We start from the raw sequence: 23,931 nt of genomic DNA, 5'->3' as shown, positions 1-23,931 counted from the left end.
CAGGAACGAAACGAACGAACGGACGAGCAGGGTAGACGAGGGTGCGGGGGTGGAACTGGCCGCTCGGCAAAGTGGATCGATGCCGCCGCGGCACGTCTGTGCGCGCAAACGTGCGCACGTGTGCGTACACCTGATACATGCATCATCGTCCACAAAGCCACGGAGATGCGTGGATCCGTTAATCGCCGATTCCTTCGACTCTCATATAGAAAAACGCAACGCGCAATCTACGCGACTCACGACTTTGATGCGCGTGCAATTTCAATTCAACCGATACGAAACCCAACGAATCCAAGTGAAAGTCTCGAAGAGAAGAGACGCCGTTGTCGCGGGAAAATTCTTTGATTAACTAAGGTTAATCTGTCGACGAGCGATACGAACGACAACTATTATCCGTTTTAATCGAGTTTCTCGGCTACCAGTCGTAACGACAAGATCTCACGCGACGCACCGGTCATTCCGCGCCAAGTTAAACGAATTCTTTGTTGCGTAATCCACGTTATCAAAGCACGCTCTTCACGTCCTCTCGGCGACCGTCGAACGCAGCAGAAGCAGCATCTCTCTTTTATTACTTTCATATTTGTTGGATTGATACAGTTTCATCGTCGAAGGAACGAATTTTTCGCTCGTTCTTTCACATCTATCTCCTTGGTCCCATTGTTCCGAACGTTTTATGAAATGTTGTTCAGGGGACTGGTAGTTACTCGTAACGAGCTATTAATATTATTCATACTGCGTACATCTATATATTCTCGTGACATGTTTAAAAATCGAAAGCGTGCCGTCGCGTCATCGTCGTCGTTGAATGTAAGGCAATTTTTCATTGTTTTCTGTTGCAGCGAAACTGGAACTTAGTCAGAAGATGGCATGTAGCGGTACGAGAGTAACCGACGGAGGACATCTGTTCCTGATGTTGAGCCTGCTGCTAATCGGTACCCTGTTCAGTCATAGGATCGCGATTCAATCGGATGCGAACAATGTGCCGGAGATGATCGACCCCAGGGGCTTCGTCTAGCTTCCGCAGTTAGCTCTTTGGATCGTTCTCGATCGTCCGGGAAGAGGCCAATGGAACGCGAATACGGACCAGCGAAACGATCGACGACCTTCTAAAGCGTGTAAACGAATCAATGGCATCGTTCGTTGATATCTCGAGGCGATTCGAAGCGAGACAGACACATATCAATGCAGCGGAGGGCGCTCGATCGACCCACTATACACGATCGTCTTGTCACCGGTTCGCTAGTGAGAAAGATCTTGTAGATCGAGAAACAAATCTACGTCGTCCCTTAGAGGAGGGGACGCGGCAGAAACTATACGCTAGACAAAGGACTCGAAGATTTCCTTGAATCGACGTAATCGATCACCGACGAGTGTCGTTTTATCGTTCTCCAATTTTAGTCGTTCCTCTATTCTCAGTCTTTCGAGAACGCGATCGACAAAGTCCTCGCGAATCGAGAACGCGACCGTGGTTGATATCGTTGGCGGAGTCGCAATACATGGAGAAAATAGTAATCGTAAAGATATAACGTACGCGCCGAATCGAAAGTTACTACGCGTACCGTACGTTTCCAGGTACGGGACACGCGACGCGCGACACGCTCTCGGTCGAGCAAGACGCTTCTAGTTGTAAGAACGACGCCAACATCCTAAAACCATCAATTGGTCCCTCGTAAATCGTCTGACCTACTCCGACAGCGACTACTCACGCGACCAATGTAAAATCACGCTCGTACCGCGCTTTATTCCGCGTTTGCAATTTTACTCGGGTATCGCAAATTTATTCGCCTGTCTCGTAGTTGGTTCTTGAAACTTAGAATTTCGATGGGGATCAACGGGGAACGAGTACAGCGTAACGCGCGACTAATTTGATCGACCCGTTGCACCCGAGAGGAAAGAAATACGCTACAAAATAGAATTTGATGGCAGGCACACAGCGTACACACTCTTCCCGTACATTCTAGTTTTTGATTAACGCCACGGCAATATAGGTCACTGCATCGGTGCTTTTATCTTACAAGCGACATCATCACCGTGGACCTGCACGTTATCGCGAAACGCACTCGGCCCTTGATATTTAATCTACCCGTGACAGGATAATCCGCGCGCTATTCGCTGAAAAATATCATCGCACAAACGATCGTTATCCTTTATCTCAGCGAACTTTGTATGATCGTCGAAAGATCGCATTAGCGCTAACGAAAATTTGTAGAAAAATTGACGCGATGTCTACGGATTTTCGGAAAGGGTAGAAACGTTCTGTGGACCGTCGGTCGACGCATTCGCCAGGCTTTCATTCCGGGGGCACGACTTCCTTTTAATCTTGCCGTTATTGGTGCTGCAACTGTCTACCAACAGGTACGGTAATGCGAGCCGCAATTCGATCTATATACTCTGCGGCCGCTTATACGTGCGCATGTTTGTAATGCGGTGCAGCTACTGCAGAGTCGATTGCATTCGTACAAATTGCGGAGATTTAAACGCCGTAGGACCGACCAACAGTTCGGCCATCCTGGAACATCCGTCCGATATTATCGTAGCGATCGCCGCGAATAAATCTCCTCGACGATCGTCGTTCCGTTCGTCGCGCGACGCAACTCCAGACGCGATCGTTCCCACAAATACAAAGTATATCTCTGTTTTTATTTACTCGATTTATTTGGAAAAAGAAAAACGGATTGACCCATTCGGTGATCGGAAGTACAATACATTTGCGCACAAGGCGCGTACACGTCGATACGTTGCATCGATGGCAAATTGACAGAAATCATAGCGGTCTCTGCGTCGAGTCCCGACAGAATTGCAAATTGCATTCGGTTCAGCGCGACTAATTTATCAGCGGCAAACTGATCGACATTGACTACGCGGATAGAATGCTCGATCGATGGTCCGTTCGTGGTACAAGAGAAACGGATGGTCGACGTGGCGAATTTGTTCTAAGGACGGTTGTTTGCAATTTCAAAATTATCAGTTAATGGCATCGCTAAGATGATAGGAGAAAGAAGGCGAAACGTTGTTTCTTCGCCAACGATTCTAAACTGCCGAACCGTTCTTCGTTGTTCTCCGGATAAGATCTATCGTTCGTACGAACGCTCAAGGAAGGATATTGGATTTCATTCGCTTCGTCTACGATGATGGTTGTTCGTAAGGACGCGCGGAGAACGTCGTAAAATTTTATGGCGCGACAGCGAATGCAGAGTTCGTCGCAGTCGTATTAAAATCCTTCCGACTGCGGTACCAACTGGCGATCGAAATTAAACGACCGCCAGGACGCGTTCAGGTGCGCTCTCGCCGTATCGGAGGTGCATTCCTACGTGTATCTCACGCGCTCTATTTTCCTCGCGGCTCCGCCATCGATTTTACACGAGAATACGCTTCTATTCTTCCAACACGGCTACCGACGAAGGTCGCGCCTTAGCGTTTCAAAACTCCACTTCCTAAACTCTCCACTAACGGAGCAATTCCTATCCATTCTGCGTCTCGTAATCCTTTCTCTTTCTTCTCCGCTCCTTTCTTTCTCCTCTTTATCGTTACTTTTATAGAATCCAAGTGCGATAGCAAGCGTGGAATTTGTAATCCTTTCTCCCAGGAGACGACTTTTCCAGGAGGCCACTATTCTCCGTGTACCTTTGTCTCATTTTCTACATCGAGATCTTCCAAACGGTGTAACGCAATTTTCCTAGAAGTGAACCGCGAACAAACGTGTGATTCCGAGGACACGACGATGCACGATTCCGCATACATAAAATAAATAATATTCAGCTTACCCGTAGCATGACGAAACGTCGACAGGATAAACGCGAAATTAACACAACGCTGCGAAAACGTACACAGATCCCGTCGAAACGGCGACGGGGAGAAGACAGTTCTAGAGTCAAAGGAGGAACCGCGGCTGGCCGATGAACGAACGATCTATCAGCCGAAGAGGAAATCGAAGAACACGAAGCGCCCGCCATTCCCGAGTAAACGAAGAGCAAACTCGAAAAACCGTGCGTTTCTTTCTTCCGTTCTCGCCATCTGCCGTGTTCCTCGCGACAGTAGAAAGGAAACTTGCACGAACGCAGGCTAAGTTTTAATTAAGATTTAATCACTAATTACCTGTAATAACTATTACTGTAAGTAGAATGACACCGCGCGCGTACACGTACACGCGTGTATTTTGTGTGTGTACATACGATATTCCCCAAAATATCAGATAGACATATATACATGTACGTAGAATGCGTTATCGATTCATCAAAGAATCGACCGATCAAACAATTTTTCTTTCTGTCTATTGTCTCGATGATCTCTCTCCCTCTGTCTATTTGCTCGGTGATCGTTTGAAATCAATGATTTTCGCCGTGTGTAAGGAGGAAAGATAGTAAGGTAAATTATTGGCCAAGAGAATTCCGTTTCTTATCCTTTCGAAACTTTCTTACAACAACAGCTTCGTAAAAGAAGTTGCTTCTACGAAAATTGCAAATGATAAAGAAAATTCTCTACTCGGAGTCTTCCAATCGGCTAAATCTGCTTTCCTTTCTTTTTTCCTGCTTTCGATCGACGACAGGCACGCCTTTCCTCCTTTTCCAACCGGACTGTTTCCATCTTAGTATCATTGGCGCTTCGCCAACGGATCTTCTTGCCTTGTTTCTTTGTCAGCATCGAACAACTTGCTTCCACTGATACCCATGAATAGTTTGTTCTCTACCCGTTGAATCGTTTTTTGTCTTCAAACCTACGTATTTCTACCTTACTTGTGTATTTAGAAAATTAGTCGATTATTCTATCGTCTGTGTTCAAGAATAAAAGAGAGAAAGAGAGAGGGGAAGAGTATTCATAGAGCAAAATCCAAAAAATTCCAAGGAAAGGCGAAAGAAGAAAGACAGCGAACGAACGAAGCTTACCTAAGGTAATCGGTAATTTTGTGGAGAAACGACTGGTTTCCGAGCAACCGAAATCGCGCTTATTTTGTAGCGTAAATGAATAAAATCAAAAGAGATACCTTGTTCGCCTGCTTCTGCAACAATCAAATTTAGCTATTTTTCCTTTTGTCTCGAAATGGATCTCGATTTGGTTACGCTAGTTCGAAGATTAACGACAAAGCGTGGCAAAGTCACGCGAGGGCGATTATAGTTGAAATACGAATTTAGTTGGGTCGCGACAATATTACTTTGGAAATTGCAGTTGGTTGAAACACGTTTTTCATTACTTGTATAATATTATGTAAATATACCATAACGGTAATAATCGAGAAATAGCATCCCCTTTTAATCGACGATAAGCAAAGTAAAAAGAAAGAAAAAGTATAAATCTGATCCATAAGTATTCTGGATTCGCTAACTAGCAAGTTTGGAAATAATAAATCATACGAAAGTATATGCGTATATGTGTACGCGTCCACCTGGCCGCGTTAAACTCACTGCGATCGCGATTTCAATGCATTATGTATAATAACATTATACATACTATACATACGTATATATAAGTACATGCATATATAAATATATACATACGTAGCATGTATAGAAACACTTTAGAGACGGTATCGTCGTACGTTTGTATATACGTTGTCACCCGCACCTATCGCGGCTCACGAGATTGTAAAATGAAATGAAACGAAATGAAATGGGACGAAATGAAATGAAACGAGATGGGACGAAATAAAACGAATTGGAGCGAAACGAAGCGAAACGAAAAGAAACGAACAGAAGGAAACGTAAACGAGCTTGCTGAGCCTAATCGATTTAAGATCGAAGATTCGTTTAAAATATCTTGATTTCCGATTCGCGGAAGAATCGGCGCTCAAATTTCCTCGATATCCTCTCTTTCAAACGCGTTTTTACCATTCAAATAAATACAAGTGAAAGAACGTTTCCCTCTCTTCAAATTTTCAAATATACATACCTAATTGCGTCATACGATAACATGTTCGTAAATGATAACGACTCGGTCGAACGAACGATCATTTGTTTGCAAGACACCTCGTACATATTTCGCGCCTAATATATATTTCCAAGTAAAAGCGACGTCCGTGAAATTGCGGCTCCGTTCAGGTGAACACGCGATTTAACTAAATGTATTTCATCGTTATCGAGGATAACCTCTCCATCTTTCACCTGAATTCCTTATTTCTTTTCCCTCCGTGAAAGAAAAGGAAAGAAAGCGAGATCTGGATTTCGAAAGATTCTTATTGACTAATCCGATATACAACGTACGTATGTTTGTTCGTATTGGCAATAACGAAGAGGAGTTTGATAAATTCTATAGCATAGAAACGTTCGCTCCGCCGATCTATTTTCAATGCGACCAGATGGTTACTCCTATCAACGTATATTTCTAGAAATTCTTTTCTTTGCTTTACATCCTGCTTCGTTTGAGCTACGCCAGAGGTCGCGCGATAGAGCTCGTTTCGTCGAGGAGGAGAAGAACGCTTTAACATAGAATGGAACAAGTAATCGCGATCACGATGCCGCAAATAGGTAACAGAGATAGATAAAATAGTTCGACGAGACTAGGACGGTAACAAAAATACGTAGAATTTGCCAATGAAGGAATGAATACGCAATCTCTGCTCGCGATGATTCTTTCTGCAACTTTTGCCTATTATTATACACGATATCATCGAACACGGTCGAGAATGATCGAGAGGTAGTGTAATTGATTCCAGTAGCCGGCAGAAGTTTCAGAGTGATTTATTACAAGTCCGTACAAAGGACTCTAAACGATCTTCTAACGCGGCGCCAGGCGCCGGGTGCATTCGAGTCAAAGAATATAATAGAAAAAAAGAAGAAGAAAAAGTATATAAAAAAGAACGAAAAAATAACGAATTGCTATCAGATATACTTTTCTCATTCGTTGAATCGGAAAAAATCGTGTGAAGCAACGGCGGAACGCTCGAAGAAAATTTTTAAAAATGATAATTATCGCGATAACGGTTCGAGTTTTCGCGCAACTAACTGTGACTCTATGTATGTAATTTAATGTATAATAATCGCAAAACACGCGCCGCCGGTCCTCCGTATTCTAAAATGACGATTCGTTGCTCGAGATCAACATGAGCGCAAAATGCGAAGAATAATTCTCAACGATAATAAATTTATGTAAATATCATACAGCCCAAGTACGTGTATATAGCTGGTTAAAAAAATATGTTAATCGTGTCGGTGCAAGAAATTACTTATTGTTAGAGGCGATTGGAACAGGAAAATATTTACGTGTACACAAGTCAAATATAGGGAAAGAATTCGCGCGTTTCTAGATATGCTATACACTGTACACTGTACGATATTGTAACGTAATTTAGAAAAGAAGCGAAGAAAACCATAGATACTGATGTTTTTATACGAATCAAAGAGGGGAAGAGGAGGACCGACGGATATCGAGGAAAACAACGGAGAGACTATTTTAGCGGAAAAAACCTTGTTTTATCTTTCTTCCTTTATCGAATCGAAAGAAATCTTACTTCTGTCAATGGGATTCACAGCGAGTCGCTGAAAAAGTAGCCCGCAGGCCTAAATACGCTCTAATTAATTACAAAAAAAAAAAACAGAAACTAAGTAATTATCATAGCCGAATAGTTGATCAAATTCAATACGACATTTTCGAGTTGCATCGTCGTACTTTCTCGTTAATCGTTGTATTGGATTACGATCATTAACGCAATCGGCCAACAAAGAGTCGCGTTTGTCCGATGCATATTCCCGGTTACTTGTCCGATGCATATTCCCGGATCGTTTGTTTCCTTTTGATTTTACCAACGAAATTCTTTGATTCGATCCAAATTAACAACAATTTTAGACGCAAATGGATTTTCTCTAATCGACGAAACTTTCATAAATTTCGATTTCGAAAGCATTACGTTTACAATAAACTAGCTTTAAACCTTCATTGATCGGAATTAATATCAAATTGATGACAATATTTTCGATAGCATTTCGTAAATATAGAAATCGATGTCGAATCGAAAAATGCATCGGACATCGCACGCGCAAAGATAGTGCAAACTAAAAACATCTAACAATTTACCATACGGCAAACCGACTACCTAGTATAATCTATACGTATAAATATATAAATATAAAACATAATGATTATTCATTAAATACTATTATTGATTATTGATTATTTATTACATTGATTATTTATTAAATACTATTATTGATTACTGGTCATTAGTTGTTAATTGTCGTTGTTATTATTATTATTATTATTATTATTATTATTATTATTATTATTATCATCATCATTATCATCGCCGTCGTCATTCTCATCATCATCATCAGCAACGGCAACAACAACGTCATCAACATGATCATCATCATCATTATTATTATCAATATCATCACCATCATCATCGTCATTATTATCATTATCATCATTGTTATTATTCAATAGTTACGTACATATTATACGAACAATAAAAATTTACTGCTTGTATATATTAAGAATATCTTAATAAAAATAATGTGCGAATGATAGTCAATTAAATTTTATTGGCCATATATCCTTTTATCAAAAAACTGATGATGTATTTTAAACATCAAAGTATGTCGCTTTTTAACTTTACTATAAAATTTTACTATTTTCTATCCTTCGTTAATTGTTCGTTAATAAACAAATAAATAATTCGTTAATAAACAGATTCATTGACGGGTAAATTGACTTAAATAATAAACGTTTATTTCAAATTCTATGTACAAATAATATATTACAATGAAAAATCTGAATGAAATCCCATGTTGCTATCACCTTATCATCGCAAGTAATGTGTATTAGGTACAGTATTTAACAGCACGAAACTGTTAAACGTTGTATAATATTTATTATACAATAATATAATATATTACAAACTATGTTTTAAAAGCACCAGCTTGAGCAGCTTTAATTATGAAAGTTTTCATCGTATTTTCATCTAATTTAGCAAAACTCGCTGTTTGTACTACGGCAGTCATGTGATTTAGCGCAAATTTGAAACAGTATTCCTCCGATTCCTAGAATTATATTAAAATTAATGGCACTGACTTTGTTTAAATAAAACCACAACATTTTATTTACCTTGGCATTGTACTCAATAGCTATACTGTAGCAAAAAGCAGCGTTTTCAACTGTAATTCCTCTCCTTATTATTTGTATGCAGCGTTTTTTCAGTTGATTTTCCGAATAAGCAACCGCTAGTTTCAAAAGTTCTTATCCACAAAAATCAGAAATAATTTTCAAACCACATTATAAAATCTCAGGGAAAAAATAATGAAATACATACCTAGCATACTTTCCAGAGGTAAATCGATTTCGTCAGTGTACAAATACTTCAAAAAAGCTTTGTATACATCGTAAGAAAATTTTTGTTGTTTTATAACACTACAACAAATGATTGTAACATTTAAGGAATCTAGATACTCGTTAAAGCGGCAAACCTACCTCTGATTATTTGTGGCCAATGTTTCTTGAAGCATCGTTCGGAAGTATTGAGAACGTATTACTAAAATAGCTTTGTGCACATAAATAAATTTTTTTCGTACTTGTATCGCGAGATCACTCGTAGTCTACAAATGACAAAGAGAATAGTTTCAAGAAAATAACAATGTCAGAAATGATATTTCTTTACTGTATAAATACATACCTGATCGTTAAATGCTTCTCTGAAACAATCTATTAAACTCACGTCTGGTTCTTCGTCATGAAGAACAAGTGGTTGATGCATAACGCTAGGTGATGCATAACGCGCGAAAACGTCATGTAAGGATCCTGAAGTAGTGAGTACCGGAAATGTGATACTTTGTCCCATACACTCGCCCCACATAAATATCCGATTACCTTCTGCCATAGCTATGCTTATGTGATTGTAATGTGAAGTTGCTACATCCAATACTCTTCCCATCATTTCTTGTTTCAACTGAAGAAACTTTTATTAATTTTCATTCATTAATATAATCATATTACACTTTACCTGTACTGGATTACACATATTCATCTTCATGCCAAGCCCTAACTGTCCATAATTATTTCCACCCCATACATATAATGCTCCTTTGTTACTCAATGCCAAAACATGTGCATAACCGCAAACTATTTTTTCTATCAATGCAAAAACATATTATTAGTATTTAAAAAATTTTCAGCTTAGATATACTGTAAACAAAGATGATATTACTAATTACAACATCAACAAGCATTGTGACTTCACAGGGGTCCACTTGATTAACATAGTTTCCAATTCCTAACTGACCAACGTCGTTACAACCCCAACCATAAACTTTTCCAGTATCTGTAACTGTCATGCTCGATGATTGGCCACAGCTAATACAAATGACTGTTTTGCCAGCTAATGTGGAATTTACTTTCATAGGTGTATTTTCATTTATGTTAACACTTTTACCTACTTGGCCAGATGTATTTTCACCCCATGCATACACCTAAATATATATATATATAATCTTTGATCATTATTTAAAAAAACTTTAAGTTTCTATCTAACCTTTCCTTCGTTCGTCAATGCAAGAGAGTGATGACTCCCGCAAGCTATATCGACAATGAATTCATCATTTAAATTTTTTGTTACAGGCATTGGAATCATATGATTGGTAGAACAGTTTCCTAGTTCACCGTGACTGTTATGTCCCCATGAGTATACCTTTCATAAAAATCATGTTATTAAATAATACAACATTAAACTGTTTATTAATATCGTAATAAAGCCTTAAATTCCAAATACCTTTCCTTCCTCAGTAAGAGCCAAGACATGTGGACCTTTACCATATGCAAAAGTTTTTATATTCTTACCACATAATGCTTCGACTTTCTTTGGATAAAAAGTATTACAAGCATCCCCAGTTCCAAGACAACCAGAAGTGTTACTTCCTAGAGCATATACTATTTTATCCCTTGTTATAATTAAAGCTTCATTACCTAAATCACCTGTTTAATGAAGCATAATATTTCATAAATTCATATACGTATATTGTTATACGTAATAATAAGATACAAAATATGTAACAAGAATAAAAATAAAGGTGGAAATAATAGACATTTTACCATATACAAGTGCCATATGAATTTTTGAAACATAATTTGAGTCTAAGAAACTAAAAATTGGCCAATTCTTCAAATCCCAAAGAAACATCTTTATATATATATATATATATATATATATATGTGTGTGTATGTATGTATGTATGTATGTATATATATATATCCTAAATTTCTAAAAACAAACTGATTTCAATATAATTTTAATAATAATTGCAATATAATTTGAATTTTATTTAGTAGTTCCAGTGTTTAATCTTCTAACTTTCATTAGGCATTTCTTTACTGAATCATTTATGAGTACTACAATTTTTTCTCATTCTTTTTTATGAATTAAATGTAGTATACTCTTCTTTAAATTCTGCACTACGAATAATTCTAAAATAGAAACAATCGATATAAAGTATAATATGGTAAATATTAACTGATATTAACAATGATAAATAAACTCTTTTACTAACATGTGTATTCACACTTTATATTTCAATAGTTTGTCAATCTTGTTGAATAAATTTGTAAACAATATCACTAAACACTATTGTACAGTCTATTCAATGAGACGAAGCACTAATCGTAAACAAAATGTGATTACTGCTATTGACCGTCTACTAGTGAATTCGAATATTCACCATAATCCCTATCATCCCTCCTCTCGATCCGTCATTGTTTAGGGTTATTACGGTTTTACCCTGCACTGTTCCGGAAAAGTCTTCCTGACACGAATTTACCTATATAATTTGACATATAAATAAGACCCCTCCACTGATAGAAGCAATCACCACGATGAAGAGTAATAAAATATAAAAATGTTATGTCACATTCTAAAAAACTTGATAGCTACATAATTAATGAGAACTTAATTATTTAGATTATAGTATCAAATAGAAATATTAAAATACAAGTCACAAACAAATTTTAAATCTTATAAAAGAAGATTAAAAAATTTATATACAATTTTTTTTTAATTTATATACGAAAAACTTATATATATATGTATGCACTTTCATACTCCCCTCCCCACTCCTCAAGAATGGTTCCTTAATCCGTCCTAAATTCAGTTCAATTAGAAAAATCTTTGATTTAACTATAGCTATGGAAGATAATTTATCTTAAAGATTTAAAAATAAATTATAATAAAGTAACTAGTACCAGCAAGGTTCATTATTCTAATGATAGTTTATTCATTTTCACATCTTAATAGAATCTTTAATAAATTCTTAATAGGATAAAAAAGATGAAGAAGTAAATTACAAAAGAACAATTATAAAAGATGTCATATCGTGAATTTTATTCAAATCTTAAAATACAAAGTAAATTCTTATGCTTATCATAAATAATTTGTCCCAATTCTAAAAATGTAGTAATCCAAAACAAATGTTCGGCAATTGAGAAACTATACACATTTATACAAAATTTACATATTATTAAAAATATTAACTCTAAAAGATATGAATATTTGGAAGTAATATCTGCTTAATCTTGAAGCATAACAATACGAATTATTTATATAGTATTGTTTCCTTTGTGTGATAAACACTTCGAACTAAGTTTTAAAAATACCCACTTGTGCAGCTTTAACTATGAAAGTTCTCATTATACTCTCATCTAGTTTCGCAAAATCCTCTGTCTGTACTACTGCAGTCATATGATTTAAAGCAAATTTAAAACAATATTCTTCTAATTCCTATAAATTTGTAATATATCAAATATTTTAATTGTATTTTATATTAAAAAAATAAGTAAGAGATATTATTTACCTTAGCATTGTACTGAATAGAGATGCTGTATAGATAAGCGACATTTTTAACCGTAATCTTTTTATTTATCATTTGTATACAATGTCGTTTTAACTGATTTTCAGAATAAGCATTAGCTAAATCTAAAAGTTCTATGTAAAAAAAGATATTATTTATAAAACATATTATTAGACGCTCTCTTTCTATGAAAAATAAAAAAATATTTACCTAATGCATTTTCTTGTGATAACTCAACTTCATTAGTATATAAGTATTTCAAGAAAGTTTTGTATACGTCATAGGAAAATTGTTCATGCTCTATAATACTACAATGCGTAATTATATTAGTGAAAATATAAATGTACAAGTTGGAAAAATTGTTTTACCTTTGACTATTTTCTACCCAATGCTCTTGAAACATTGTTCTGAAGTAATGGCAGCGTATCTTCAAAACAGCTTTGTGTACATGAATGGGTTTTCCATGTACTTTAATTACAAGATCGCTAGTGTTCTTTAACATGCAGCAAGAGACGGCATAAAAATATGATAAAATCAGCAAACATGTTATTGTTTATAAAAAAATACATACTGGATCATCAAAGGCATTTTTTAGACTATTTGCTATATTTGCTTCTTCATCACTGTGAAAATTAAGTGGCTGATGCATGACGGGTGGAAACGCATAATATGCAAGAGCATCATACAAACATTTTAGTGGAGTGAGTGTTGGAACTTTAATACTCTGACCAAGACACTGACCCCACATAAATATCCGATTGCCTTCACTCATAGCTAGACTTATGTGATGATAATGTGAAGTTGCTATGTCTAATATTCTTCCCATTTCGGGTACTTGCAGCTACAGAAATATTCATTAGTTTCAACTTAACAGTACATACACAAAATAAATTTTTACCTTTGTTGGTATCCAAACATTTGAGTCTGTATTAAGACCTAGTTGTCCATAACTGTTAGCTCCCCAAACATAAAGATCACCTTCATCACTCAATGCTAAAGTATGCATGTAACCGCAAACTACTTTTTCTATGTATTCAAATACATATAATTAACAATGTTTTAATATTCATATATTCACAAAAACGATCAATATTACCTATTACTATTTTTGCAAATGTGACTACTTTTTGCGGTTCTGCTTGACTAGTACAATTTCCAATTCCTAGTTGACCAACACCATTATGACCCCAACTATAAACTTCTCCATTATCCGTAACCGCTACGCTGGATGAGTCTCCACAACTAATGTGAACAACTTTCTTGCCATTTAATACAATATGCAGCAATTTTGGTATAGGTTGAACTGTACTAAGGATAGTACCACAACCTACTTGTCCAGATACATTGTGACCCCATGCATATACCTAAAATAGATGTATCAATTTTTCATTTGATTTGCTCTGATTAAATATTTTCATCTTACCTCTCCTTTATTTGTTAGTGCAAGAGAATGATGACCTCCGCAGGCTATATCAACAACAAATTCATTATTCAATGCTGATGATATAAGTGTTGGAGTTAGACCTTCGTTGGTAGATCTGTTTCCTAATTCGCAATAATCATTATAACCCCATGAATATACCTTTTACATAAATTATATTATTAAATTAAATAATGTAATGTTATACTACATATTAATGACATAATAAAATTATCTTTTCAAACACCTTTCCTTCCTCAGTGAGAGCCAAGACATGTGGACCTTTGCCATATGCAAAAGTTTTTACGCTTTTACCACACAGTGCCTCAATTTTCTTTGGGTAAATAGTGCTATGAGTATCACCTGTTCCAAGACATCCATAGGTATTGTTTCCTATACCATACACCATATCATCCTTTGTTACAATTAAGGTTTCATTAGCTGCCTTACCTGTCTTAGCAAAAATAATGGACAAAATCTTTTTTTGCCATACGTATTATATTATACAAATACAATATTATACAAAAAAAATTGATACAAAAAATAAATATTACCATATACAATAGCCATACGGACATTCGATATAAATTTCGGTTCTAATAAACTAAATATTGACCAATTCTTCAAATCATAATACATACTTATATTTATATTTATGTTTTTAATATGATGTAAAGATACTATTAATGTAATTCGATGAAATTATAATGTATTTAAATTTCAATTTTTATCACTGCTTATCAATCAAACACTGTATATTTTTTTAATTTTATAACAAAGAGTGTTTAAATATATTAAAGGAAGAATTGTCATAAAATCTATATTAAATTGATTTCATTTAGATCTTGTAATGATATACTAAAAGTTGTCTAAAATTTTCGGACTATATACACATGTTTATAACTAAACAAACAAAAAACAAAAGAAAAATTTCTAACCGTCTTTCATATAAACAAAGATAGTGTACATAGTACATATCATGTCAGTGTGAGTCAGTGTGATACTCTATAACTGATACTGTAATTTCAGAATCATATCCAGTTTTTAATTTCGACCATTACTAGTAGCATAATTTTATTTTTTGCTACATCGCTAATGTTGAAAGTACGATAAAAATAGATTCCTCAAATTTTATGACAGAAAAATGTATAATAGCAAATTTTGTCAAATGAATTTTTTTACATATTAGTGTATATAATTTACAAAATTAAATGAGTATAAATTGGTATAAAGAATCATAAAAGAGCATCAAATTATAGGGCGGGTTTTAAATCACGGCATTGTTCCCTTTCTTATTTTTAACAATTCTTTCACAATATTTTATTAAACCAATATAAGATTAAAACTTATAACGTTGGTAGGTGTGACTGATAGCGATAGTAACTAAAATGAAATGTTACTATCTGCTACTATGTAATTACAAATAGAAATAGAATTTCTTATAATCATAAACAAAGTATAAAATTCTATACTTCTATAATATGTATATATATTTATACAGATTGCTATTATACAAGTGAATAAATAATAAGTAGCTTATTGAAGTCACAAAATGTGGCTTAACCAATAGCTTTGTTGGAATAAAGCAGTACTTTACTACGTTAGAAATTACTAAGCAAATGTAGTGGCGTAAGTTTTATTTGGGGTAAACGTTTACAGAACCATTAAACACTGTAAATATTAATATCTGATATGAGAGACTAAATCTAAAATGCAAAAGATTATAGTTATAATAACAAAAGAGTTTATTATATTGTATGGTTGATTGAAAATTATAAGTTGTGCCGAAAAGTGTGTTATCTATTTATAATATTTTTACAGTAAGCAGTGTTTACATTGTTAATCATATATTTTTAAGGAATAACTTTTTATTCATCTCATATGGAATATAATAACCAAGATACTTTAAAGATGAATGAAAGCGACTCGATTTATGGAACTACCTTGTCGCAAGAATCAATAAAGGTAATTGCAGAAAGTATAGGTGTTGGTAATTTCCCAGATGAAGCTGCAAAAGATCTTGCGGAGGATGTAAGTTATAGACTTAAAGAAATCATACAGGTTTGTATATCTCCAAATTATAATCCAATTATAAATAATTCCTATTCCTTATATATAAGTATTTCTTACATTAAAGTTGTATAATTGAGATTACTAATGTTGGTAAAGGATGCTGCTAAATTTATGAGACATGGCAAACGTCAACGAATGACAACACACGATATAGATCATGCTTTGAAGATAAAAAATATTGAACCCACGTATGGGTTTTTTGCCAAGGATCATGTACCATTTCGCTTTGCTTCTGGTGGTGGTCGTGAATTACACTTTGTCGAGGAGAAAGAAATTGACCTCAATGAAGTGGTGTCAATGTCTGGTGGACAAACATGGCCTAAATTACCTTTAGAAATTACACTACGTGCTCATTGGCTTTGCATAGATGGTGTTCAGCCTACAATACCAGAAAATCCACCTCCTGTTTCTAAAGGTATTAATTCGATAGCATAAAACTTTCTTTTTTGCAATATTATGTTAAATAAAAGTAATATCTATTAATTAATCAATAATACAATAGATGTTCAAAAGCTAGAAAGTGTTGATCCAACAAGTAAACTTACAAACAAAAGTCAGAACATTGGTGTTGGGAAACCAGGTGGTGGTGGTAAAAGTCAGAAATTACGTAATGTGGAAACAGTTCATGTCAAACAATTAGCCACTCATGAATTGAGCGTTGAACAGCAATTATATTATAAAGAAATTACTGAAGCATGTGTTGGATCTGATGAAGCACGCAGAGCAGAAGCACTGCAGTCCCTCTCAGCTGACCCAGGTTTACATGAAATGTTAGCTCGGATGTGCACTTTTATTGCAGAAGGTGTACGTGTTAATGTAGTACAAAACCACCTTGCTCTTCTAATTTATCTAATGAGAATGGTTAAAGCTCTCTTGGACAATCCCAGCCTTTATTTGGAAAAATATGTATGTATTAATTAATATATAAAAGGAAAGGGGAGAGTGTGCGTATACATGCACGTGTTCATTAATACTCATTAATTTTATATTTTATAGTTACATGAATTAATACCATCTATCGCAACATGTATAGTTTCACGCCAATTATGTATGAGACCAGAAGTGGATAATCATTGGGCACTTCGCGATTTTGCATCACGCCTTATGGCTCAAATTTGCAAAAATTTTAATACTTCTACCAATAATGTACAAACTAGAGTAACTAGAATGTTTAGTCAGGCTTTAGCAAAAAATAGCCAGGTATAATTATAAGACTACCGTATACTAAAGCAATAGTAGCAGGAATAGAAGCACAGAAATAATAATTATAATAGTGATAATGGTAATAATAATAATAATAATAATAATGACAACAAATTTTTCAGACTCCGCTGGCGTCACTTTATGGTGCAATTGAAGGACTCTGTGAGTTAGGTCCAGAAGTAATTAAGGCATTAGTTATTCCTAAAATTAAATCTGTTTCAGAACGTATTGAATCATGTATTGAAGGACCAGGTCTATCAAGTGTAGATAAAAATGGAGCAGGTCATATAAAGACCCTACTAGTGGTGAATATAATTTCTTATTAGTATACATTTTATTGTATTAATATGTATTTTTCCTAATATTAATATGTATTTTTTGCTAATATATTATTATACTATATAAAGCCTAACAGAAAAATACGCAATGGAATTTACAGAAATCGGTAGCTCCCGTTTTAAAGACTATACGATCTCCTCCAGATTATGTAGAAGATTACAAACAGGATTATGGTTATATAGGTCCTGCATTGTGCGCAGCCGTTGCAAAAGCTCGTACACAACCAGCAACATTAACAACAACTGCATCCACAACTACAGCTTTAACAACAAGTCAACAAGGTCCAACATGTACTGGAAAAACCATTGTACAAGCTGGTAATACCGTTTCTACTAACATGAAGTTAGACGAGTATTTTTACTTCAGATATCTTCATTTTTTATTTAGTGACAAGCTCTAGTCCCGGGCAACAAACTGGACGTACAATTATGCTTGGAACAAGTAGAACTGCTGGTGGAACAACTACAGCTGGAGGACAAAAATTTGTTATTTTGCAGTCTCGATCTCAAACACCAACCACTACAAATATTAATACTAATGCGATTCAACAACAACCTCAGCAGCAACAACAATCGCAACAACAGCAAGTTAAACTAAGCCAAACCAATGTCACCCAACAAAAAGCACATATACAAAGTAATGCACCGAAATTGGTAGTTGTTTGTATGTCCAGTAGTAGTCATGGTACTACTACAGTAACTCAGGTGTGTATAACATATTGCCGTAAAAATCATAAAATATAATTAATTGGATTATTAATTGTGAAAATTATTTGCAACAGGGGAACATAACAGCAAAAACACAGAACGTTTTTGTTACACAACAAAATGTTGAATGTTCATTGAGTCCAGAAGAAGACCATTCTTTTCAGTAATAATGACAAAATTCGTTTCATTCATTTAATTTCTAGTAATTTGTACAAAAATTAATTTTTGATGTTAATATACTTTGTAAGAAAATAAAAAATTTTTTATGAACATAAAAATGATATATAAATATATTTATTTTTATCAAAAACTAAAAATATACGAAATTACACATATTGAAAAATTGAAAATGTATATTTAAACGAACTTCATCATTCAAAGTGTCATCAAAGTAAAAATAATAAATCTTAATTATTTATTTACTATCTTAATTATACAATTCATAATCAATTTATAATCAATAAATACAATTTATAATTATAATAAACAGATCGCACATATAAATTGGTATATATGTATATACTTGTATATATATATATATATATATATATATATGTTTGTATGATAATGTGCCTGTTTCATATATAATGTATTTATAATCTGATCTATGTAGATTAAGTTAAACTTATACACATCTCTTAGTCAATAAATGTATATGTTACCAAAGCTATATACATATATAGGCAATTTAGAACTATATTACTCTGTGGAAGTATTTTTCCCCTCTTAGCGTATTCCCCTCAAGTGAAACGATTTATTCGAATGCATGTACATGTGAACAAATCGTAAAATTATTTAGTCCTAATATTCGTATCATAATCATTGTTTGTAATATTGAGTTTTTTGTATATTTATTTAATGTTGATTGCTATGAAAAGAAGTGATAAGCGTGCACTGTTAAGAAGACATATTTATTTTATACGTACGACGCAATAATGATCGATGTATAAAACTAGATGCACAGAGAAAATAAAAGTACCCACGCCATATTTGTTTTTGAAAGAATTTGCTTTATGTTTAATTTACGAAATAGAATCAAAATATTGGTTAGAAAACAATTAGAAATACATACATCAATTTAATCTTTAAAGGATAAAATGTATGTTTTATATAAAATTATGAAATATGAAATATATTGATATTGCAAATGGAGCAATTTTATATACCTTTAAGATTTTGATTGTAAGAATATAATTTGTTAAAAACTAACATAAGTGAAAAAGCAGTTTGTAATTAACTGTTTATATATGCAGTACACATATTTTTATTCATTGCCTGTTATAAAATGGCTACAAATGATGCTTTAATGATCTTTCTTGCAAACACTGTTCAAGAAAATGAAAAGATATTACAGGAGTCATGTCTCAAAAGTCAAGTAAGTACTGCATCAGAAAACTTATATGCTAATAATATTATTAACTGGTAATTAATAATAGTATCAACTATTCTTCAGATAAATATTAAACATAAGAAAGATTACGACAAGTTGTTTATCAGACTTAATTACATCTGTCAAATGAAAGCAACCAAAGATGGAGTGCAATTAAATTCTTGGTGTAAAAAAAACGTAAGCTTTACTTGACATTATCCTTAGTATATGGTCAACTTATATAAATCTTATAGTTTTTTTTATAATATTTTATGTCAGGTTATAAGTTATATATATGGACCTATCTCAGGATTTCCATCTGGTTCATGGTGGGGTATCCGTATGGATTGTTCTAGAGATCGTGTTCATGACCCCTTCGATGAAAATATTCAAAATGGACCATTTGGAGTTACTTCAATTTGTACTTCAAATATTAACCTAAATGAAGATGTAGATTTGGGTAATTCTCTTACTCTTACAGGACAAAAGTATTCTGCTGGTACATTAGAAAAAGATCCACTTATTAAAAATTATGAAAATCAAGTACCAGTGAGATTAATTAGAAGCTATAATTTATTTAATGACTTTGCACCTAAAACAGGTTATAGATATGATGGTTTGTATATTGTAACAAACTTTTGGATAGGTGTAAATACAGATTCTATAAAATATTATAAATTTGCTTTGTCACGGTTAAACGATCAAGAGCCACCGTCGTGGAGTACCAAACTGGCTCCTCTAGCTATAAGTAATCATCCATCTACTTTACATTCTTCTTCTACACCTTTACAAAACTGCTTAAAAAATTCTGCTCCAAATATGTATGAATTTAAAAAATATTCACATGGTTCTGAACTTATAATTCAAAAAGGGAAACATGAAAACTCAGATGGATTTTTACAAACTCAAAATATTGAAAACAAAAAGGTAGATGAAACAAAGAAAGGTGTAATTGAAAGTGCAATAGTGACTCGCCATGTATTTAAAAAGTTAAATACTAATACAGAGTGTACAATAAATATACCAAACATGCCTATTATGCCAGAAAACAAATCATTAACTCATATTGGAAACAAAGGATCTAAAACCCATAATACAAACATTTCTATACGTACAGGATTATATAATTCATCTCACAGCACACAAAACGATAGTAAGAAAAATACTTCATCACTATTTTATAGAACGGTTAAAGCAATTAATATTGTAAAAACTAATCAACACATAGAAAATTGGAATTTATCCAACAAAGATAAAAATAAAAATCTAGATGGTAAAACTCAAACAATCATATCAAACGAATTTCCTAAGCGTGTTAATTATATTTCTCTTAACACAGTAAAACCAGAATTAATGAAATTAAAATTTCCTAAAGGTGTCAATGCAGAAATAAATTGCGATACAAATGATACAAGTTTAAATTCTTGTTATAGACTTGAATGCAATAGTACACATAAAGAAATAACTAACGATTCCAAAGACGTATGTAACAATATCGTAAATTCATCCAATACAACAACTAATATGTTAAACATGACAAACTGTATGTATAAAAATGAAATTTCACCACATAAAATGGTATCCAAAGAATTACAGCAATTCAAATCAATTGATTCATTGCCACCAGATAAAATTGTTCATTTGATTAACAGCAAAAACCATCCTTTATCAAAATTACTAATGGGTAATATGATAGGGTTAACGTCGGAACAATCTGTAGCATTACAAACAGAAGACGTAATAACAACCAAGCCAGAAATCAAAGATAAGATAGTAACTCGAAATAGTGGTAAAGAAAAAATGAAAGAAAAGACTAAATTTGAAGTTATTTCAGATGATTTAAATGGATCAAGATGTTACAAATTTAGAAGACGCAGAAAACTGTCTAGAAAAACAATAAATAAGTCAGAAATACTAAAATATAATAAAATACATAATGAAAAGTTTAAAAAAGAAACTGTACAGTCTTTAGATATCTTAGAATATCCTGGGAAAAGTAGAGAGAAAACGGATATTTGCAAGAATTTAAAAAATAAAAGTATAAAAAAGAAAACAGTACAAAAGAGAGAACTGTCAGATTCAACAAGATATATTAAAAAGAATGCTGGAAGTACAATAGGAGCAAGAATACATTTACAAGCTGTGAGAAAAATTGATTCTTCAATAAAGAAACATATAAATAAAAAAAAAATAAGAGAAATTACAAATTTATTAATAGATGCAAAAATTGGACCCAAGATACGTGGTCCACGATATAGAAGATTGCGTTGTATTAACAAATGTACAGAACAATCATGTGAACATTTTAATACTGCAATGTATACATTGAATAAATGTAAAGTTAATTCAGATCGATCTACTTTTCAAGATAGAAATAAACTTACAAAAATAACTCACTGTAAACGTGTTAAAAGTCAAACTAGGAATGTTAAAATGTCAAAAACATTAAATTTTAATCATAGTAAAATTGGCAAGAATCTCACTACTTCTAAAAAATCGGATAAGAATTATATTGCAAAACCGGCTATAAATAATAATAATAATAATAATAATAATATGAAAAATAATGACAATGATAATGTTGATAATAATAACAGAGACAAGAATAAAAGATCAAGATATACAAAGAAAAATGTGAAAATTGTAGAAAATAACGATATAACGATTAAAGATCGAAAAAGAAAACTGATGCAAACAATTTGCAGAAATTCAAAATGCAATAAAATTAACGAAGAACTGCAAAAGAGCTATAAAAAAGAAATTTCAAAACCGTGTAAAACAGATGCTGTTACTCAATGTTCTCTTCTTCAAGAACCTGCAATAAAGAATTTGAAATTGAACGATTTCGTGCAAAATAACGTTCGTAATGAACAATACACATTTATTAAAATAGAATATGGTAGTGATTTTAAAGATATGAAATCTGAAATATATGAAACTACAAAGTTAAGTGATAAAAATAGAGGCCATCATTCTACATTTCGATCATCTACAGAAAAATGTGTATCTTGTACAAAAACTGCATCTAATTTACAGCACCCTATAAATTCAAATGTACCGTTAAGTAACAATACTTTGAGTGCAAAAGAACAAAATAAATTTTCACCTGAAAGGGTATCTGCATTTGTACCTGTTAACATCCTGGATAATGATCTAAAAATTGCTCGTTTAAGGTCAATAGGATTTAAACCAATTGATTTTAGTAATAGCGATGAAGGTATTAACAGTCAAGATAAAAGAAACAAAGTACTAAAACAAAGCGTTACCGAAAAATACAATAAATACACAAATGAGGAAAACGATATTGTCGTTTATATGGATGATGAATTACAATATCAAGATATTGAGGATGAGGACAAAAATTCTTCATCTACCAGAGATAAAACTTTGAATTCAAAAATGTACACTGAACAATTAAATAAAATGATTTTAGAAAAAGAACCATACAATTCACTATTAGAACAAGATTTAGAATCACCATGGCATGGGTGGAAAAAGATTGTAACAAATAAAGATACCTATTGGATAGGTTGGTAAATAGATTGTAACAAATATTATACTATTGTATTTACACACACGTATGTGTGTATATACAGATTTTCTGCCAAAATAAGGCTGTTAACAAAATGCTAAGTTATTTTTTCCACTGATAGTTGTAATATTTGATGCTATTAATGCAATTTATGCAATATACTTTTTGTAATGCAATTAGATCCAATCTTTTATTCAACTGTATATTTAAATTAGTCTAATTATTTTCATCACGTTTTTGTGAGCAGTAAATCAGTAGTAAAAACTAAAACTGATATAAACAATACTAATTGTATGAAATGATGATTTATTTTGACAAATGAATTGTATTGTTATTTTGTGGAGCAGAATAGTATGTCCTCTCCATAAAAATTCATATATACACAATTTACTCTCTTGTATAGAAAATAAAGTTCAATTAAGATTTCGATTAATGTTTGTTTTCATTTTCTAAAATACCTAAGAAAATACGACATATGATAGGTATTAAATATGAAATACTTATGTATATAAAATCAGTAAGATAAATAT

The 23,931-nt window shown here is 33.2% G+C and overlaps 5 protein-coding genes across 12 annotated transcripts in view; 3 read left to right on the top strand and 2 right to left on the bottom strand.

Annotated features, from left to right (window-relative positions):
- LOC126917125 (acetylcholinesterase-like) overlaps positions 1-8,456 on the top strand; it is a 38,302-nt gene extending 29,846 nt beyond the window's left edge. For all 3 annotated transcript variants that reach the window (XM_050723653.1, XM_050723651.1, XM_050723652.1), the window contains one exon: positions 840-8,456. In XM_050723653.1, the coding sequence (XP_050579610.1) occupies positions 840-1,015 (176 nt within the window). In that variant the 3' untranslated portion in view covers positions 1,016-8,456. The remainder of the gene's footprint in view (positions 1-839) is intronic.
- A 180-nt stretch (positions 8,457-8,636) lies between these two features.
- Positions 8,637-11,633, bottom strand: LOC126917132 (RCC1 and BTB domain-containing protein 1-like). Of its 3 annotated transcripts, XM_050723680.1 has the most exons (12): positions 11,466-11,630; positions 11,011-11,382; positions 10,691-10,893; positions 10,454-10,609; positions 10,130-10,391; positions 9,926-10,053; positions 9,793-9,871; positions 9,599-9,723; positions 9,397-9,521; positions 9,239-9,336; positions 9,034-9,164; positions 8,637-8,969 (listed from the first exon to the last, which is right to left on the bottom strand). In XM_050723680.1, the coding sequence occupies exons 2-12, from the start codon at positions 11,096-11,098 to the stop codon at positions 8,829-8,831; spliced, it is 1,536 nt and encodes a 511-aa protein (XP_050579637.1). In that variant the 5' UTR covers positions 11,099-11,382; positions 11,466-11,630; the 3' UTR covers positions 8,637-8,828. The 3 variants fall into 3 exon arrangements, with proteins under 3 accessions (XP_050579637.1, XP_050579638.1, XP_050579636.1); XM_050723681.1 differs by having other exon boundaries at positions 9,599-9,871; positions 11,270-11,382; positions 11,466-11,633; XM_050723679.1 differs by having other exon boundaries at positions 9,599-9,871; positions 11,466-11,629.
- A 632-nt stretch (positions 11,634-12,265) lies between these two features.
- Positions 12,266-15,480, bottom strand: LOC126917131 (RCC1 and BTB domain-containing protein 1-like). Of its 3 annotated transcripts, none has more exons than XM_050723677.1 (10): positions 14,733-15,478; positions 14,426-14,632; positions 14,182-14,340; positions 13,855-14,122; positions 13,657-13,784; positions 13,330-13,599; positions 13,127-13,251; positions 12,969-13,066; positions 12,762-12,892; positions 12,266-12,688 (listed from the first exon to the last, which is right to left on the bottom strand). In XM_050723677.1, exons 1-10 carry the CDS (start codon positions 14,754-14,756, stop codon positions 12,548-12,550), a joined length of 1,551 nt encoding a protein of 516 aa, XP_050579634.1. In that variant the 5' UTR covers positions 14,757-15,478; the 3' UTR covers positions 12,266-12,547. The 3 variants fall into 3 exon arrangements, with proteins under 3 accessions (XP_050579634.1, XP_050579633.1, XP_050579635.1); XM_050723676.1 differs by having other exon boundaries at positions 14,426-14,628; positions 14,733-15,477; XM_050723678.1 differs by lacking the exon at positions 13,330-13,599 and having other exon boundaries at positions 14,426-14,628; positions 14,733-15,480.
- A 115-nt stretch (positions 15,481-15,595) lies between these two features.
- Positions 15,596-18,781, top strand: LOC126917126 (transcription initiation factor TFIID subunit 6-like). Of its 2 annotated transcripts, none has more exons than XM_050723656.1 (9): positions 15,596-15,807; positions 16,037-16,239; positions 16,348-16,666; positions 16,754-17,157; positions 17,248-17,451; positions 17,577-17,759; positions 17,894-18,110; positions 18,181-18,497; positions 18,575-18,781. In XM_050723656.1, exons 2-9 carry the CDS (start codon positions 16,060-16,062, stop codon positions 18,665-18,667), a joined length of 1,917 nt encoding a protein of 638 aa, XP_050579613.1. In that variant the 5' UTR covers positions 15,596-15,807; positions 16,037-16,059; the 3' UTR covers positions 18,668-18,781. The 2 variants fall into 2 exon arrangements, with proteins under 2 accessions (XP_050579613.1, XP_050579611.1); XM_050723654.1 differs by lacking the exon at positions 15,596-15,807 and adding an exon at positions 15,814-15,969.
- Positions 18,782-19,167: 386 nt separating this feature from the next.
- On the top strand, positions 19,168-23,834 carry LOC126917111 (MATH and LRR domain-containing protein PFE0570w-like). The gene is made up of 3 exons (XM_050723602.1): positions 19,168-19,875; positions 19,954-20,067; positions 20,149-23,834. The coding sequence occupies exons 1-3, from the start codon at positions 19,786-19,788 to the stop codon at positions 23,404-23,406; spliced, it is 3,462 nt and encodes a 1,153-aa protein (XP_050579559.1). The 5' UTR covers positions 19,168-19,785; the 3' UTR covers positions 23,407-23,834.
- Positions 23,835-23,931: the final 97 nt, after the last annotated feature.

This window comes from Bombus affinis, chromosome 6 (assembly GCF_024516045.1).
Source record: "Bombus affinis isolate iyBomAffi1 chromosome 6, iyBomAffi1.2, whole genome shotgun sequence".
In the NCBI taxonomy this organism is placed as follows: domain Eukaryota; kingdom Metazoa; phylum Arthropoda; class Insecta; order Hymenoptera; family Apidae; genus Bombus; species Bombus affinis.
The sequence above is the reverse complement of the archived record's forward strand: the minus strand, read 5'-3'. Positions and strand labels throughout refer to the sequence as shown.